We start from the raw sequence: 17,949 nt of genomic DNA, 5'->3' as shown, positions 1-17,949 counted from the left end.
TGGGCAGGAGAGAGCCAGCAGGAGCACAGTGGCACCGACCACCACCGCGCTCCACCCCACCCTCAGCTCCCTGCGAAGGGACGGAGCACCAGGACAGAGCTGCACGGTCCAGCCAAGTGCTCCTGCCAAGAAAACCTTCCCAGGCACCCGGCACACCGGGCGGGAGGCAGATGGATGAACAGACAGACAGAGGAGCCTGCAGGGGTGGAAAACATCCCTCCCCAACCGGCAGCTATCGCTGGGGCGATGACGGGCGGCGCAGCAGGAGCCTCATCCAGCATCAGCATCCAAACGCGGCAGCACAAGCGACATCCGTGCCAGGAGAGCTGCAGCCGGCACAGGGACACAAAGGGGACCTCGGCTGGAGCCTCTCCATCGCTCCCCTTCCCGTCCCCGCCGGGCTGGCAGGCTCTGAAAGCGCCGTCTCCACGGCTGGGCCGCCGGGGACACCGAGCATCTGGGAGGAAGGGGGGAGCGGGTCCTGCACCCCCAGGGGCAGGAGCTCCGGCAGGCACAAAGGGCGAGTTGTTCTGCACCACTGCCCTATGCCAGGCTTGGCTGGCGGGAGCGGAGAGGGGCCGGGAGCCAAGTGGGCACTGTGAGGCAGCTCCACAGGCAGGGTCAGCTCAGGAGTCCCTGACCCCAACAAGAGCAGCCTCCCGGGGAGGCACCTGCCCATCACAGCATCTCGAGCCCTGCAAGAGGCCCGGGGATGGGCCATATGGGGCACAGCCAGTGTCCCCACTTCAGGGCTGCACACACCACAGACACCACCAGGCTCCTGTACTCTCAGGGGATGCTGTCTCCTTGCACAAGGCGGCACAGTTTGGCTGACATGTCCTCCTCACCCACATGTCTGAGCTTCCACCCTCCCAGCCCACTACTATGGCAGCCCCAAGGGGCTCAGAGCATCCTTTGGCCCCCACCAAACTGCCTGGACCCATGGCTAGGCATATGCCAGGCCACAGCATCCTGCTGAGACATGGCTGCCCTGGGGCACGGCAGCCCTCCCATCTCACTTGGCCATCCCACTCAGCATGGCCCACAGGAGAGGGTGGGCACAGGGACCCAGCCTCCCCCAGACCCATCACCCACATCACACAGGGGCTGTTCCAGCTCCCAGGGAGCCTGAGGACACACACCCTTCCCAACATTTCACAGTGCTGGTTGGGGACTGCACAGACTAGGGAGTCACCGGGAGCTCCTGTCCCTTTGAGACCTCTCTGTGAGGCAGGGAGGCTGCCTGCAGACCCTACAAGGAGCCTCTCCCCTCCCAAGGAGGCTGCCCAGCCAGGCAGGGCTGGTTTCCCAGGGAGCAGAGCCAGGGAGCGGCGGGTGGATGAGTTCCACGGGATTTTCCCTCTCTGTGCCAGGCCCCGGAGGCTTGGAGCCACTACCTCTTGTCCACCTTTTCTGCAGAGGGGCAAGGCTGCCCACTGCAATGGTGGTGAGGGGCTGGGCACTGTGCCTCGCCCAGCCATGGCCATCAGCTACCACGGGCTGGCAGAGGCTGGAGCTGGCAGATCCCACCAGGGCACAGCCCAGCTCTCTGGATGAGCCTGCCAGGACAGGTGGGCTGGGCAAGCCCAGACAGCGCCTGGCTCCTCTCCCCACATTGCCTGCATTCATTCTGCTCCCATCCCCATTCCTTGCATCACCTGTGTTCACCCCGCTCCTGTCCCACAACACCCCACTCCCCACATCACCTGCACTCACCCCCCTTCCCCTCCCCTTGCATTCAGCTCACTCCCATCCCCACATCACCTGTGCTTGCCCTGCTCCCATCCCCACTCCCCCCATGGCCCCATACCTGCTCCCCCTGTCACCAGCTCCCTCCAGCCCCCCCAGAACTGCAGGGGCACCTTCCCAAACGCCCAGCCTCGCACACAGCCCCTCTGCCAGCCTTGCTGTCACCTCTGCTCCCTGCCCACTTCACTCTCCTCTGCCCCAAACCTGTCTTCCATGCTTTGCTGCTGCCCTGTAATGCCACCAAGCAGCACAGGGCAGCCAGAAGGGGCAGCTCTCACATCTTCCTGTGCTCCCCCAGCTCACCTCAGGGGTCAAGGACACCCCAGGCATCACAGAGCCAACAGACAAGGCGATGTGTGGCACATGGGGCACGGCGTGGCAGTGTGTGGGGCACTCAGCTTGGCCAAGCAGCTCCCCAGGACGGGATCAGAACAAAGTGTTCCAGGTTTTCCCACGTCTCCAGGCCAACACTGCAAGCTGCCCACACCCCCAGGAGCCAGCAGCTGCCCCAGGCCCAAATCCCAGGGGGGGGATCTGCCCCCTTGCCCGCAAAGGGATCTCCCAGCTTCATCCCCCCTGAGCACAGGGTCCCAGGAGAGGGCTGCCTGCCAAGGGCTGGCTCTTTGCACACAGGTTACATTGGACCCAAACCAAGACAAAGTTCAGCATTTAATTATTGTGGCAGGGAAGTGGCTCAGCAATCAGAGAAAATTGAATCAGGCTCCCTGGGGACTGCCAGGTCTGGTCGGCAAACGTTCCAATTAAGAGATATAGCCAGGCCCCTCCCAGCAGGAGTGAGCACAGCACAGAGCCACCTGTGCCACTGTGCCCCAGTCAAACCCTGCCAAGGCAGAGGGTGCCACAGCCAGCGCATCTGGACCAGCACTGGGGCAAGACAGAGCTCCTGGGCAGCCTGGGGACACCCCACAGAGCTGGGGTGCACCCAGAGCCTCACTGGGTACAGCTCTCGGGGTGGGACATGCCTTCACCCCACATCCATCCCCCAAGGAAGCTGCCCCAATACCACCCAGCCTGCTCCCCTGCAGGGCAAACCCCACCACCTTGGACCCAAGAGCCCCACGGGCTCCTCCTAATCCTCCCACTCCAGATTTTCCCAGGCTTAGAGAAACCTTTAAATCAGGCCCTGGCAGGCACCATGTGCTGCTCATTAGCTCTGGCAGGAGCACGTGGCGCTGAGTTGCACCATCTGCTCTGAGCTGAGACCCGTCTAGGGCAGGGATGAGGGATGTGCTGCCTGCACAGGGCCAGCACTGGGGACACCCTGCCCATGGCAGCGGGCACAGACCAGCAGGGCCCAGGGGGATGCACAAGGTCGTGCTCTGCCCAGCCTAGAGGGGAGCAGGAACACACTGAGTTTGGGATCTCCCCAGATCCCCCATAAGCAACTGGCTCCATATGGGACCTGACCAAGGGGAACACCACGAGGATGTTTGCAAACAACAGACCCAGGACAGTCACTTGTAAAGGGCTGCAGTGTCCCAAAACCCCAGGCAGTGCCCCGCCCGGGCAGGGGGGGAAGCACACGTGTGGCAGCACACACAGTGTGACACGTGCCCCAGCAGGGCCCCCACTCCCTCCAGCAGAACAGCCCATGGGGTTAGCAGCAGCTTCAGCAATTAAGAGAGAGGGAAAGGAAATCATCATTCACCAGGAGACCCCGGGCCTGATGGGCCATCAGCCTGACCCTTGGGGCACGGGAATGTCACGGGTCCCATGGAGACAGCCAGACAGACTCCCTCACCCAGCTCTGCACCCCAGTGTTGAGGCTCCCACTTCCTCCCAAGCCAGTGAAGTACATCCAAAGGCTCCCTCCCTTTCCCAGGAGTTCCTGTGAGGTCCCCATGCCCCAGTTCCACCCCAGTACTGGTGCACCCATACTGGAGATAAGGCTTCCCTAGAGCTGGCATGCTGGCAGCCTCCCGGCACGCTCCAATTGCCACTGGGAAAACAACAACCCCATCTTGGCAGAAGATACTGCAGACCCAGAGCCCACAGGGAACATCAGAGCAACTTGCCCACAAGACAGGGGAGCAGGTGGCACAAAAGAGGTTCTTCTCCAGCCCCTCCCTAAAAAATAAATAAATGCCAAGCCCTTGGCCAGCAGGATGGGGGATGCTGCAAAGCACCCAGGAGCAAACCTGGTCCTCTGGCTGGGCAGGGAACAGGGAATGTTTTGCCCTAATGTCTCCCTCAGGCAGGTTCAGCCTGAAATAATGGATGAGCAGAGACCACAGCACCATGGACTAAGAAACCACCCCACAACAGGAGGGGCCAGGCTGCACTTCCCAGCCCTGCAGTGTTGGGCCAGGGAACTCAGTGCCTGGAGGGCCAGGGAACACGAGGAGGAGGAGCTCAGCTCCAGCCTTTCCCCTCCCAGACCAGAGCAGGCATGGAGACATCCCACTCTGCCAAACAAAGCCAGGCATGGGCAGTGGGCAGAGATGGCCCCAGCCCCACATGGTTCCATGGCATGGAGGGACAGGGGAGCTTGGGGCCAGGCTCCACTACAGCACGCTGTGACAAGAAATCTTCCCTGCCATGTCAGGCTCCAGGGAGCTGCAGAGCAGGGGAAGGGATTCCACTGGGATCCCCGAGACATCGGGCTCAGCCCTGAACCCTCACTTGGAAATGGGGGTGATGACTCTGTGGCATCCACATGGAAAGAGCAGAGGGGCAGATCCCAAGCAAGATGAGGCAGCCCCCAGACACACAGCAATGCAGAGCTAGTGGGGATATGGGGACATGCCAGGGCAGCACTGGACCAGCTCCTGCTCTGCCCAGAGGGGGAAGGGGTGGCAGGCAGGCCAGTCCCCTTCCCTCCCACCAAGCCAAAGTAAAACCCATCAGCAACTGACCTGGGTGCACAGTCACTCCCAGCACGATGATCTCCTGCAGCAGATTCCAGCAGCAGCTGCCCTCACAATCCACCACATCCCAAATCTGCTGGCTGTTTAACCAGCAGCATGGAGTGTTTTGACAGCCTCCAGCAGAAAACAACCCCATGGGACCACCAGGGCCAACCCCCCGCCAGCAGGAAGAGCAGGACAGCCACAGGCCAGGGCTGGTTCACACCAGGCCCACGGGGGTATCGCCTTCCCTCTCCCGGGGCCAGGAGCCATGTTCCTGACAGCTTTGTTTGGGGCTTCATCTCCTGCAATTTTCTCCTGCCTCCAGTTTCACTGCTGAGGTTGCAGCTGGCTAATCCAGCCCCGGCCTCCCAAGATCTGAGGCTCCATGGCATTCAGTTAAATCCCCTGCCAATGGGTGATGTGTGCAGGCACCAAAACCCTCCTCAAGCTGCTTTGCTGCGAGCGATGGCACATCTGGTGGGACCACGGGGTGCAGCCCTGCTCCCCCCTCGCAAGGTTCTGTCCCCTGTCTAACATTTCCGCTGTAAAAGCCATCGAGTGCCTGACTGGAGCCAGGCACAGAACCCCCTGTGCCCACACACCTGGGCTCAGCACTGCCCTCCGAGAGCCTGCCACGGCCCCCAACACCACCCTACAGACTGGACGGTCCTGTCGCTCCCCAGAACATGCACCACCTCCCCCCAGAGCCGCAGAAGGCTGAGAATGCCCAAAGTGAAAGCAAAGAGCAGCAGTGAGAGCAAAGGCTCAGCCCTGCAGCAAAACAGGCACAGGATGGCAGGGGGGGAAGGGAAGGGGGGGGAAGGGGAGGGGGGAGGGCCGCTGCGAGGGCTGAGCTGCCCTCATTAGGGGCAAAGGATGAAGAAAGGGGCTGGGGATGCTCTGCCTGTCCAGCACCCTCAGGATAAAGCAGCCTCCTGAGATCTTTCCTTCCTGGGATCAGGGCTGCTCCCAGCCCCTGCAGATGGGAGCACCCTAGGGCTGTGCCCCACACCAGGATGGGCTGTTAGCCTCATCCCACAGGAGCCTGGCACATCACATGCCTTGGGGTGGGATTGCCTTATCTCTCCCTGCATGGCCCTGTGACATCTGAGCAAAGCCAACCCAACACCAGCCAGACTTGGCAAGAGACAGTGTCCCATGCACTGCTCCACAGTGTCCCCCTGGGACCACACCGAAGGGGCTCTGAGCTGCCAGAGCAGCAGGTGGGCAGGAGGTACCAAGCTGTACCCACACCTCTCCCACTGGAGCCCTTGGACAGCACGGACACTGGCCTGGCACAAGTTGGGTTGAGACCACCTCTCCAGCTGGACCCAAATCTGTCACAGAAGAGATGGTTTGAAAGGGCTACAACACATCCACCTCCTCGGGGACTGACCCCAGCTGGTGCTGGAGACTTCGGATTCACAGAAAGCATCCCGGCAGGCAGAGATGCCAGGACTCTAGCAGGGCTAGAGCCCAGCTGATCCCACCAGCTGGCCTTTCCCAGCTCAGTCCCTCAGCCAAGGCCCCCACAGGGTGCACAGTGATGGGCACACGAGTCTGTCCAGCCCTCCTTCCCAAGGAGGAGTTGGGGGTCACTCCCTGGGGCAGAAGCCAGCACGGGACTGCCCTCGTGGAGCACAAAGCATCGCAGCAGGAGTGTCTCCGAGAGCAGCAGAGCACTGGAGGTTGCAGAGTTTAAATAAACTTGAAATCCGACTCAACTTCCTTCCCCAATTTCACAAGCTCCGTTTCCTGCGTCTCCGCAGCCGGCCACGCGTGCTCAGTGCCACGGGCAGCTCTGGCACAGGGGATGCCACTCTCTCTCCGATGAGCTGGCCAGTTTGGAGGTGCCCTCAGGGAGCAGCTCTGCAGCCAGACAGGCTGCTCAGGCCTCCAGCCAAGGAGTTTAATGGCCTCTGGGGTCAATACGTGCCATCAGCCCTTCCTGACACTGCGAAACTGCTCGTGCGCCCAACAGGGCTGAGCTCCGCTTCCTGCAGCCGGCACGGGGAGTCCCGTCCCCAGCCCACTGCGGCTGCCAGAGCTGCCACCACCTGACTGCAAGCCTGGAGGGGGCTGCGGGGAGGGGGGCTGCTGAGCCTGAAGGCACAGGCCTTAAATCCCTGGCACAAGCCTCAAATCAAGGCTGTGCTCCCGGACAGAGGGCAAGGAGCGGGGAGCTGCCGCGCTGGCTGCACCGCAGCCACCCTTTTGAAGGTCACACACAGAAGGAAGCGGCAGTTGCTGCCTAAGGAGTGTGGGTCCCCAGGCCCCCCCACTCAGCACCATCGCGGCAGGCGGCAGCTTCCTGCTGACACCGTTACCCCGGCGCAGGGCAGGCGGGCACCAGCCCCAGCCCCAGCCCCAGCCCCAGCCCCAGCCCCAGCCCCAGCCCCAGCACCAGCACCAGCCCCAGCCCCAGCCCCAGCACCAGCCCCAGCCCCAGCCCCAGCGCCGCCGGCAGCTCGGCCCCGGCGGTTCCTCCCCACGGCGTCCATCGGAGCCAGCAAGCTCAGCCGCGCCCATGGGGCCACGAGTCAGACTCCAGGTTAAGGGGCAAGCGAAGGCAGACCCTGCTGGCGGGGAAGGCGGCGGCCGGGGCAGGACCCAGCCCTGCCCTTGCAGACAGTGCAGGTCTGAGCTGCAGGTACAAGGTACACGGACAAATCAGCCCCTGGGCCAGGAGCAGCTGCTGGGCCTGCATTTCCCTCTGCTGACAGCAGTGCTGCTGCAGGTACTGGCCATTTCCCTCCTGGCACGCAGAAAGCCTAAATAATGCCCCTGCACTCCAATACCGGGCTCAGAAACCGGATTCTTTGGACTCCCAGTGCAAAAGGGGCAGATGGGGGTCTCAGGGGTAAGATGGGAACCTGTGAGGTCAACAGTGAAACACCACAGCGTCGCTCCTGCCTCCTCCTGCCAGGCCAAGAGAATCAGCAAGAACTGGGGTGCACAGCTCCAGCACTCCTGTTCCTCTGTCCCCATTCCTCCCACCCTGAGGGCTCTCCACCCTGGGACCACAGAGATGGGTCCTGGTGGCCTGTGGCACCTCTTGACATCAGCTGGACCAGCCCCAGTCTTTTGACCCTATCAGCCCACAGTACCTTCCTCCAACACCCTCATCACCTCCCAGTGTCCCTGGCCCTTCCCCAGGTCCCACCTCACTCCCACCAGCAGCACAGACACACAGACCCCGAAGAAATGGCTCAGCTGGCCCATTCATGTTATTATGAAGGGACAAAAGGGGAGCTTTGATCCGTGTCCTGCCACACCCCAGAGGCATTCAATCCCCTCCACGCTCGGATGGGCAAGGGAGGCAGATCTAGGGCAGGTTTGCTCCAAGGGTGGGGGGTCTTGGAGACTCCCCCAGCCCGGCTGCTCCACCGGCAGGGTGTCACCTGCTCTCACAAAGGAAAATCTCACTCTGCTCCCAGCCCAACACAGGACAGGACCCAACCCCAGTCCCCCAGGGCTGGTGTGGCAGAAAAGGTGAGTGGTCCACAGGGAGAGCATCTCGGCCCTTGCACACTCAGCCCTTGCACACTCAGCCCAGCCTCGGAGCCACCTTCCTGCACGGCGCTGCGACCTGCCGGCTTTGTCTGGCAGCCTCCTTGCTCTCGGCTCTGCTCCTTTGTCCTCCCAGCTCACCTCCACCACCTCATCGCCCCAGCTGCCTGGCTCCCACCGGCTCACTGAGTGGGATGCTGGCTCACTCCCTCAAGGAAGGGACAGGAGAGGGTTGGACCTCTCTCCTCTCCCTGGTTCCTCACCATGGACACTCCAGCCCCACTGCAATGCTGCATATCCCAACCACCTCCCGGCTGCAATCCTTTCCCCGAGCACCAGCCAGCCTAGGACCCCACTGCTGGCAGACCCCTGAGGGATTAGGAGAGCCCAGCAGAAACGACCCCGCAGCCGCCATCCCGAGCGGCACCCACCCCACCTCCCGCATGATGTTAAAAGGCATCATCCCGAGACAAATGCAGCGCGAAGAGGGGAACAGTCTGGCCAGGAGGAAATCTCCACCCCCAGCGCCGGTATCACTCGGTTCCCGGGTCAATGTCCTGGCACGGACACTCGGTCTTGGCACAGCCCACCCTGCCCCTGTGCAGGCACCCCAGCAGCACACGCAGCAGGGGCTGCCGTCACTCCTCCTGCAGCTCCCCCATCCTTCACAGCCACAGCCTGGCCTCAACCCCCGGCTTCTCAGAGGAGCACGGCAGAAAATCCCCTCCGGCTGCTCCCTGGGCGGGCAGGCTGGAGGGGCAGGGGGAGCTGGGAGGTGTCCCGGTGCACACACACACGCGTGTACACCCGCACACAGCCTGCACACCCGCACGCACAACACACACCCAGCCCCACACCCACCCGCTCTCCCTCCATCACTGCCGCTGCACCAGCAGCATCTTTTGTGCTCCCGCTCTGCCCAGGCAGGGCCAAGGCGATGCCCCCCGAGCCCCGGCGGGTTCGGAGGCCGCCGGCAGCTCCCTCTGCGAGGTGCGGGTCTGGAGGCGCATTGTTCCCAGCACAAAGGCACCGAAATGCCGCATCGTTCCCCCACCACCCAGGGACCCCCACCCCACCCCCCGGCATCCCGGTGACACCTCGGGGGGGGATCCAAACCCACCCGCGCCGCAGCCGGGAGCTGCCCATGCTGGGTGCCAGGCGGCTCTGCCGGCGGAGGGGCCGGGGGATGGCGGGGGGGGGGTGGAGGGCAGCGCGGGGCTGCGCGACGCGGGAGCCGGTGGGGAGGTGGGGGGAGACACCCCGAAACGGTGCGGAGAGAGAGCGGCGGGGGGAGCGCGGGATGCGGCAGAACCCGGCTCGGGGGAGAGGAGAGGGGGGTCTCACTGCCCCGGGAGGGGCACCCGCCAACCGCCGCCTCGCACCCGCGGCTGTAGCGCCCGCCCCGCCGGTCGGGCATCGGTCCCGGGGCGCAGCGAGCTCCCCGCGCCCACCCCCGGGATGCACAGCCCTCCCCGCGCCGGCAGCGCCGAGCCCCGCGCTCACCTCACGGCCACCTTGACGCAGCTGTCCGGGGTCGCCATGGCCCCGCCACCGCCGCCGCTACCCGGGAGCATCCGCGGGGCGGGGGGGCGGGGCCGGACCAGGTGCGGGGCGGGGCCTCGCCGGGGCCGCGCCCCCGAGAACCCGAGGCGCGAGCGCGCGGGCGGGCGGTGAGCGCGCACGGACACACGGACACACGGGCACACGGACACACGGGCACACGGGCACACGGACCGAGCCGCGGCCGCACTCGCTCTCGCACGGTCTGTTACACTCGCACTCGCACCCGTCAGTCATCGCTGCCGCCTGCAGGGGCTGCTTCGGCTGTACCGGGGCTGTACCGGGGCTGTACCGGGGCTGTACAGGGTTTTTCCGGGTGTACTAGAGCTGTACCGGGGCTGTTCGGCTGTACCGGGGCTGTACCGGGGCTGTACAGGGTTTTTCCGGGTGTACCAGAGCTGTACCGGGGCTCTACCGGGGCTGTTCGGCTGTACCGGGGCTGTACCAGGGCTGTTCGGCTGTACCGGGGCTGTACAGGGTTTTTCCGGGTGTACCAGAGCTGTACTGGGGCTGTACCGGGGCTGTACCGGGGCTGTACCGGGGCTGCTCCAGGCTGTAGGGGAGCAGTACTGGGGCTGCTCTGGGCTGTTCCAGAATTTATCGGGGCTGTACCGGGGCTGTACGGGGGCTGTTCCGCGGGTACCGGAGCTGTACCGGGGCAGTACTGGGGCTGCTCTGGGCTGTTCCGGGGTTTGTCGGGGCTGTGCCAGGGCTGTTCCGGGCTGCACCGGATGGCATGTTCAGACATGGTTGGCATCACTCAGACACTTCCATGGCTCCACTGGATCCCATCCCAGAGCTCTGTGGTGTTGAGGGGCGACACCGTGGAGCAGCAGGAGCCAGAGCAGGTCAGGGATGAGCTGGATGCTCTTGCCAGACCCGCTGGGACTGGGGGCTGGTGACCCTGGGGGCTGCCCAAGGCTGTGGCGAGAGCCCATCCCAAGAGGACAGGGGATGAGGCTGATGGCATGACAGCACAGTGCCACAGTGCCCAGGTGCCAATACAGCTCTCCAGCATGCACAGTCTGTACTGCAAGGCTGTGGGGCTCACACTGCAAGCTGGACACCCACGCAGCAGAGGACAGTGCCCACAGGGCCACTGGGTCCATCCTGTGAGCTGGTCTCCGGAGGCTGGTGAGGGAGACACGTACAGTGGCCATCAGGGAGCAGGACTGGGCACAGGCAAGCACTGGGGAGCTCAAGGAGCCCCTGTTACGGCATCCCTGAGTTGCGTTAACTTTGCTGGGGCTGACTGCAGTTGGACACGCTGCCTGGGGACATGGCCAGGCCCTGGCTCAGCAAGAGAAAGCATCTCCCAGCAGGTGAGAGACCTACAGGGGACCCTCAGCTCTGCAGGTTGGTGTCAATGTCAGGGCAAATAGCAATGGAACCCGAGGGCAAACTGAGGCATATGGAGGTTTCCTTTGAGGAATCCAGACTGTGTCCTGGGAGAGGGACAGCCAGGACACGCCAATCCTGGTGGCTGACAGAGCCCAGCACCTGCCCTATGCTCTGAGGTCTGGGTACCTTCACCTCAACAGCACTGTCCCTTCACCCTGTCCACTTGTGCTCCTTCCAAGGCTCCCAAGGTGACATCTCTGCACCCTGTGGAAGCTTCTCAACACCTGCTGGGATGGGTGAGTTCCAGGGCACATTATGCTGGTACAACAGCATGGGGATGAGCAGGACATGGCCTGTCTGTTCTCCTGCAAGGATGTGAGGAGCTGGTATTCCTCTTCTTTTGTCCCATGTTTGCAAGGACACCTGGTCCAGGGTGCACTTCCCTCCCTGAACTGCTGATTTTTCAGAGGCTGGACTCTTCCCCACTGAAGCTCCAGGCAGAGAGGGGCAGTGACTGTGCCGTGATGTTGCTGTGCCTCTCTTCCTACTCCCACCCACGTCCCAGCTGTGCCACAAATCACATCTGTGCTGTCACATCTGTTCAGCTAGAATCAACTCAAAAAGGACACACCAAAAACACACACCTCCTGTGCAGCCCCAGACCCTAGGAGAGGGTGCAGAGGCCTCCCCACCACCGTGTGTCCCCACCACAGTGTCACCCTTCATGTTTAGAGTCCCCGGTGAGCACCCACCTGTCTTGGGAAGTGGAACATGCAGTCCCACACCTCCCTAAACCCACTAGACCATGACCACTCATCTTGTCACCCATAACATCCCCTGGTAGAGCAGCTGCCAGAGCCACACTGCCCTTCCTCAGCAAGGTGTGCATGTGGGGAGGAAGGGAGGTGAGTGTGAGGGCATGTAGGTCCTGCCCCAGGGCAAAGAAGCAAGAGGAAGGGATGCAGCAGCTGCCCTCACCATCCATCCCTGCTGGCTGCACGGCACAGGGGGAAGCTGCTCTGCCATGGCCCAGCACCAGTCTGGCTCTGGTGCTCAGCTGCAGCTGGAGCTCAGAGACAGCCGGTTCTCTTGATTGAGTTAACAAATAAAAGCCGTGCTGGAGAGCAGGCCGGCTCATTGATCGGCTCCTCCCTCGGGACTCATCCCCTCACTGCATTTTAATATATATTAGGTGAGGAAGAACCCTCCCAGTTCCCAGTTCTGCTTGGCTGGGAGCCCTCAGGAGCCAGATCCCAGCAAAGAGCTGGGCTGGGAGATGGGGCTGCCCCAGTGCTCAGCACCCAGACCCCATGGGGGCACTGCAGTCTGTAACACAAACCCCTGCACAGCCCCAGAGAGGAACCACCTCAGCTGCTGCTCAGCAGGCAGCACTGGGAGCACTGGCAGGAACAGGCACCGTGCCCCCACTCTCTCCTGGCCAGTGCCCTGCTGAGCCGTGGGGATGTCACGGGATGAATGAGATGTTCCCACACACCAGGATGAGTGATGGATGCCCGACCCCAAGAGTGGTGCCTGGAGACAGCAGGAGAGGCAGAAACGGCATTGCAGTGTCCAGCTCTCCTCTTGGCCAGCCCCAGGGCTGGTGCCCCAGCTTGGACATGCACTCATGCTTCTGCCCCATCCTGTTTCGCACCCAGCTGGGATAGGGAGCCAAGAAGCCCCCAGGCCCCATTTTGCTGCCCAGCCTGTGACAGATCCCCTACTCACAGGCCAGGCTTGGCTGCAGGCAGGAGGCTGCAGGGTCCAGCTGCTGGGATACCAGGAGACCCCCAGAGCTTGGGCTGGAGGCTGCCACATGAATGGTTCAACATGGTCTCACGTTTGCAGCCCCGTCCCCTGGCTGGGCAGCCAGCAGCTCTGGGCACAGGCTGTGTGGGCAGGGGGGCAGAGGAAGGAGGGGACTGGATCCACAGGGTCACACAGCAGGAACACTTTAATGACCTGTCCAGCTCTTGCAAGAGCCTGCTGGCACAACATTGTCCTGTCCTGCACCAGCATCCTAGAGATGTCCCAAAAATACTCCTGCAGCTGGCCAGAGCCCCCCAGGACTGCAGGCAGAGCAGGGGAGCAGTGCAGCTCTGCCCCAGCCCCCCCTGTGGGCCCCTGACAGGACTGTGCCTGCTGGGCTACTTTGGCAGGTGGCTCACGGGCACGTGGGCACTGAAGGTCTTTTGGGACCGGCCTGCACTGAGCCCTGGGGAGCTGGCTGATGACATGGCTGAGGTGTCCGGGGGGGCAGAGCAAGTTTTTGTGCCCTGCAGTGTTTGTCTTCCCTTCAGCAGCTCCACGGCTGCTCTCTCCACTTCATCCATCCCCAGCTGGCTGCTGGCTGCCATCTCGTCCCTGGTCACTGCTACAAACGACGAGTCACGGGCCAGACCCGGGAGGCCCCCAGAGATCAGAGCCTGTGCAGAGGACAAGGTCACAGCCCGTGGGTGCTTGGCCTGGGCATGGGCACTGAAGGTCTTTTGGGACCGGCCTGCACTGAGCCCTGGGGAGCTGGCTGATGACATGGCTGAGGTGTCCGGGGGGGCAGAGCAAGTTTTTGTGCCCTGCAGTGTTTGTCTTCCCTTCAGCAGCTCCACGGCTGCTCTCTCCACTTCATCCATCCCCAGCTGGCTGCTGGCTGCCATCTCGTCCCTGGTCACTGCTACAAACGACGAGTCACGGGCCAGACCCGGGAGGCCCCCAGAGATCAGAGCCTGTGCAGAGGACAAGGTCACAGCCCGTGGGTGCTTGGCCTGGGCAGGTGCCCCACTGCAAGCACCTGCCCTCCCCTCCTCCCTGCTGCCCCTTGTGCTGGCACATACCTGCTGCTCACCCTTGGAGCTAAGCTTTGCCCCCCAAACCTCCCATCAGGGCCTGAACGTGGTATCCCTGGAATTCCTGCCATCCCTGCCCTTCCCTCTGCCAGACTGTGCCCTTGCCTTACCTCCTGAATGAGGAAGGTGATGGCTGGGGTGGAGGATGTGCTTGGCTCACCACTTTCTGCCTGCTGGAACCCTGAGCTGGATGCTGTTCCTGTCACAGTGCCATCCTCTCCGGGCAGCTGGGTGAGAGGAGAACAGAGCTGCAGGCTGGGGGGAGCCAGAGGGATGCTGCTTCAAGCTGTGCCAGCTTGGAGGAGCCCCAAGTGACTGCTGCAGCAGTGAGGTTGCGGCCCACCTCCATCCCCAGGCTGATCCAAAAGAAAAGCTCTAGCAAGGCTGGATTCACATGAGGAGCCCTTCCCAGCATGGCTGTGACAGCCTCTCCCAGGATGGGAGGTTCACCCACGTGCCCCACATCACTGCCTCTGGACATACATTGCCCCTTTTACCTGCTGGGGCAGAAGGAGTGGCCCCAGCGATGAGGGACCCCCAGAGGTGGCCCTTTGCCTCCTGCTCAGCCTCTCCATGGGTATGGGGTGGTTGTGCTCTGCAGGAGGGAAAGGTAGGGATGTCAGATGGGTACAAGAGCAAGGACACCACTACCATGCAGAGCTGGGAACGGGCTCACTAGAGTTCAGCACCACCCAAAGTCCCAGTGCCTGCCCCCTGCCTGTGCTGGCTCCTCACCCACAGCTGGGAAGGAGAATTCCCTGTTTGAGGAAATGAACATAGTCTTGTGGCCCTGTTGCCCGGGGGTGGCCAGTGCTCCCCCAACCCGAGGCACTGTCTCCATGCTCCATCACCCCAAAGGGTGGAAGGAAGGAGACGGGTCTCCAGACAGGTCCTTCTTTGCTCAGGGCCATCAGCAAACCTCCAACTTGGGGTCGGCATCTCCTCCTCCCACCTGCCAAACATCAGACCCTTCCCCTGCTCTGGCCCCTGGGCTGGTCCCGATCCCCCAGAAGAGAAACGAAGCCAAGACTCACCCCGTGCCCGACGCCGGGGTGCTGCTGGTACCGTCTTCCTCAGCACCTCGTCCTCATACTCCACCCTGGCAAGGACAGGCAGGTGGGTCAGCCTGAGTGGGGACCAACCACCGAGTCCAGCTCCACCCAGGGGTGCAGCCCTCCCCACATCCTCCACCCTGGGGGGACAGACCTGGAGGGATGCCTAGGACACATGAACAGAGTGGAGACCCCAAGAAATAGGGCTAAGTACATCCTCTTACACTGGTGATCTTTGCCCCTTCTACCCATGCCCAGGCAGTGCTGCTGGCCCCAACCTGGCCTTGGCACTCAGAGACTGGCAGAGAAAAGGGAAGGGATGGTTCCTGCAATCCCTGGAGCCCTGCTGTCCACCTCCATCCTCATGGCACTGAGACGAAGGAGTGATGGGAAGGACAAGAAGGGCATGTAGGGAGCGCTGCAGCCTCCCTGCATGTTCAGAGGACACCTCTGGGAGTGCCAGGCTGGTGACCGGGGAGCAGCATGGGGTGTCTGCTCTCCCTGTCCCCTTGTCTTGTCCCCGTCTCACACCCCAAGGGCTGCCCAAAGTTCCTGTGTCCCCTTCCACAGCCAATGCTCAACTCCTCTCCCACTTCTCCAGCCCTTACCTGTCCATGAGGAGCCCCTGGGCAGGACAGGGTACAGCCAGCTGGCAGGACAGCCCCAGGGGAGCCACTGGCATGCCAGCTCTGGCCCTCCTTGCCTGCCCACCACAGCTGACCAGCCCTTACCCCTCCCGCCAGTCGCTGCTGTTGGCGTTGTTGATGTTGGTGTTGCCTTCCTGGGGGAAGTCATCAAGGAACACGGGGGAGTCGAGGTCCTCACTGCCCACCTCGGTGAACTGCAGGGGCCTCTGGCTGGCCACCTGGGGCTGCAGGGGGCTGCTGGGCTCCATGAAGCTGTCAACCTGGCCAAACAAGCCACCTGTCCTCTGCAACCAACAGGGAGGGCATCAGGGGAGGCCTGGAGCTCCAGGCTGCTCTGGGGCCGTTCCCATGGGAGCAGACACGTGGAGGTGCCCGTTGGAACAGCAGTCGCTCTGCTCAGGCCTCAGAGACCACACAGTTCCAAAAGTTATAACCCAGATGGAAAAATTGAGGCACTGAGAGTTGATGGCCATACAGCAGCACTGGCACGAGCCAGCCCCAAGCACGACAAATCCTGTCACCTCTGTGGGACAGCCTGAGCTGTGTCTTTGGATACAGCAAGAGGGTGCAACCCTGCAACCCCACAGCTGCCCAGGCTGTCTCCAAGACGCTTCCCAGGGTGTGGGAAGTGAATGTGCTCCTGTGACACCTCAGTGTCCTGCCTTAGCCTGGCAGACTATATGAGTGGGAACTTCCAAACCAGCTGGTGACAAATGCAGCACACCCCTGCCAGGCACACGAGCAGGGTCCTTTCACAGAGGTGAACCAGGCAGAGAGCAGCTTGCCCAGGATCACACAGCCAGGATGTCCTGATGCTCACAGAAAGGGAAGAAGTGCTGATCCATCCTTGTGGTCCACACTCTGTGGACTGTCCCCCGGTGTTAGTAGCCATGCTGACCCACCACCACCACTTCAGAGCTGGGTGGCCCTGAGGGCACTCACCCTGTATATCCCTTCCTCCATGGCAGCCTCCACCATGGCTCTTTCCAGCTCCTCCTCGGCAGTCAGGTCCCCAGAAATGGCCCGATGGATTTCAGGAGCAGCTTCTTCTTCAATACTCCTCAGCCCAGCCTGGAGGGGACAGGAAGGCTTGGTGAAACAGCTTCTGGCCTCATGCTGTCCCACAGCTGCCCCACAGCTTCTGGGCTCACACAGTGCCACAAAAGGGAATGCCAAGGGCAGCCTGACAGAGGGTAGGGCTGGTGATGCCCAAGGAGTGGCTGTGCCTCTGTCCCTGATCTGGGACCTGACTCTTTTCCTTGCCTTGCACCTTTGGGGCCTGGTCTTTTATCTCTACAGGTGATTTCCTCCCTATAATATCAGGAGAGGCTGAGGACATCCCAGCTGCTCTGGCCAGGCACATAAATCCTCCCCCAGCACCCCTCAGGGCTGCTGTGCAGAGAGACACAGAGAACAGCAGGCACTGCTAGGGGGAGAGCAGGGAGAAGGCCCTGGGACTGGAACAGAGCAGGTGGATAAGGGCCTGGATGAGCAGCATTTGGCATGGACATTGCTCTGTGGTGGGAATTTCCAGGTCTTAAAACTACTTGGTGAGGCACCAGACCCTGCCAAGCCCTCTCAGCAACAGGAATCAGTGAGGCAGAGAGTCAAACCCCTCCTTTGCTTCTGCAGTCACCTACACCCTGGACACTAAAGTCACCCTCAGCAGTGGGGTCTCATGGCCAGTAAAGTGCTGGTTTACTTGGGGCCACCTCACTTCCAGAGCCTGAGGCACAGGGGTCCCTGTGTGTCACTGCAGCTCTCTGAGTCACTCTGGACTTCCCTGGCCTGGGGGAAGCCTCTTCCCTGACCTGCTGAACTTTCTGCCCACCTCCAGGAAGGGTCACCCCTCTGGCACCACCAGCACACCAACCTGGATCTCCACAGGGTTCTTCTTGGGCCGGTATCCATAATACTCCTCCTGGCGCTTCATGAACTTCCTGAAGTGCTCTTGGATCAGGAAAGTAGCGTAGAATTTGCCCACTGTCACCTCATCATCTGGAGGGAGGAAACCAACACGATGATACCACCTGTCACAAGGTCTGAAGTGGTCAGAACAGTGAGACCCTGACCAGGAGCTGCTCTGTCCCTCTGGGAAGTGCCACCTGGTGACATACCTCCAATGGGTGGGATGACCTGGTCCAAAAGTTTCATACTCGTTCGCTTCCAGATTTTTTTGATAATAGCTCGGAGCTCCTCATTGGCCTGTTCAAAGTTACCTGTGAGAAAAGCCAGTAGGACAGAGCAGTTAATTCCCAGGAACTGTGAACACCTGACCAGTCTCCTCCAGGGTGTGACAGTTCATCTGTGTCCCCAGCCAAAAAAAAATGAGCTTTTTAAGAGCAAGGCTTTGATTTTACTCAAAATACTTTAACTA

At 62.0% G+C, this 17,949-nt stretch overlaps 2 protein-coding genes across 10 annotated transcripts in view; both read right to left on the bottom strand.

The window, feature by feature from the left end:
- Positions 1-9,708, bottom strand: part of KIF21B (kinesin family member 21B) — a 45,515-nt gene extending 35,807 nt beyond the window's left edge. For all 5 annotated transcript variants that reach the window (XR_003542126.2, XR_005562944.1, XM_027728910.2 and 2 more), the window contains exon 1: positions 9,633-9,708. Coding sequence is in view for 3 of the 5 variants with exons in the window: in XM_027728910.2 (XP_027584711.1) it covers positions 9,633-9,703 (71 nt within the window). In the remaining 2 variants the exon portion in view is untranslated. The remainder of the gene's footprint in view (positions 1-9,632) is intronic.
- A 3,258-nt stretch (positions 9,709-12,966) lies between these two features.
- Positions 12,967-17,949, bottom strand: part of CACNA1S (calcium voltage-gated channel subunit alpha1 S) — a 44,646-nt gene continuing 39,663 nt past the window's right edge. For 4 of the 5 annotated variants that reach the window (XM_039379681.1, XM_039379683.1, XM_039379682.1 and 1 more), the window contains 9 exons: positions 17,690-17,791; positions 17,446-17,570; positions 16,515-16,643; positions 15,657-15,856; positions 14,908-14,972; positions 14,371-14,468; positions 13,984-14,100; positions 13,531-13,753; positions 12,967-13,233 (listed from right to left, as the gene is read on the bottom strand). In XM_039379681.1, the coding sequence (XP_039235615.1) occupies positions 13,178-13,233; positions 13,531-13,753; positions 13,984-14,100; positions 14,371-14,468; positions 14,908-14,972; positions 15,657-15,856; positions 16,515-16,643; positions 17,446-17,570; positions 17,690-17,791 (1,115 nt within the window). In that variant the 3' untranslated portion in view covers positions 12,967-13,177. Of the gene's footprint in view, positions 13,457-13,530; positions 13,754-13,983; positions 14,101-14,370; positions 14,469-14,907; positions 14,973-15,656; positions 15,857-16,514; positions 16,644-17,445; positions 17,571-17,689; positions 17,792-17,949 lie in introns of all 5 variants that reach the window. The other variant, XM_027728907.2, reaches the window with a different exon arrangement.

This window comes from Pipra filicauda, unplaced genomic scaffold, assembly GCF_003945595.2.
Source record: "Pipra filicauda isolate LSUMZ 115617 unplaced genomic scaffold, ASM394559v2 scaffold172_size1731463_pilon, whole genome shotgun sequence".
In the NCBI taxonomy this organism is placed as follows: Eukaryota; Metazoa; Chordata; class Aves; order Passeriformes; family Pipridae; genus Pipra; species Pipra filicauda.
This window is presented reverse-complemented; position numbering and strand designations above follow the sequence as displayed.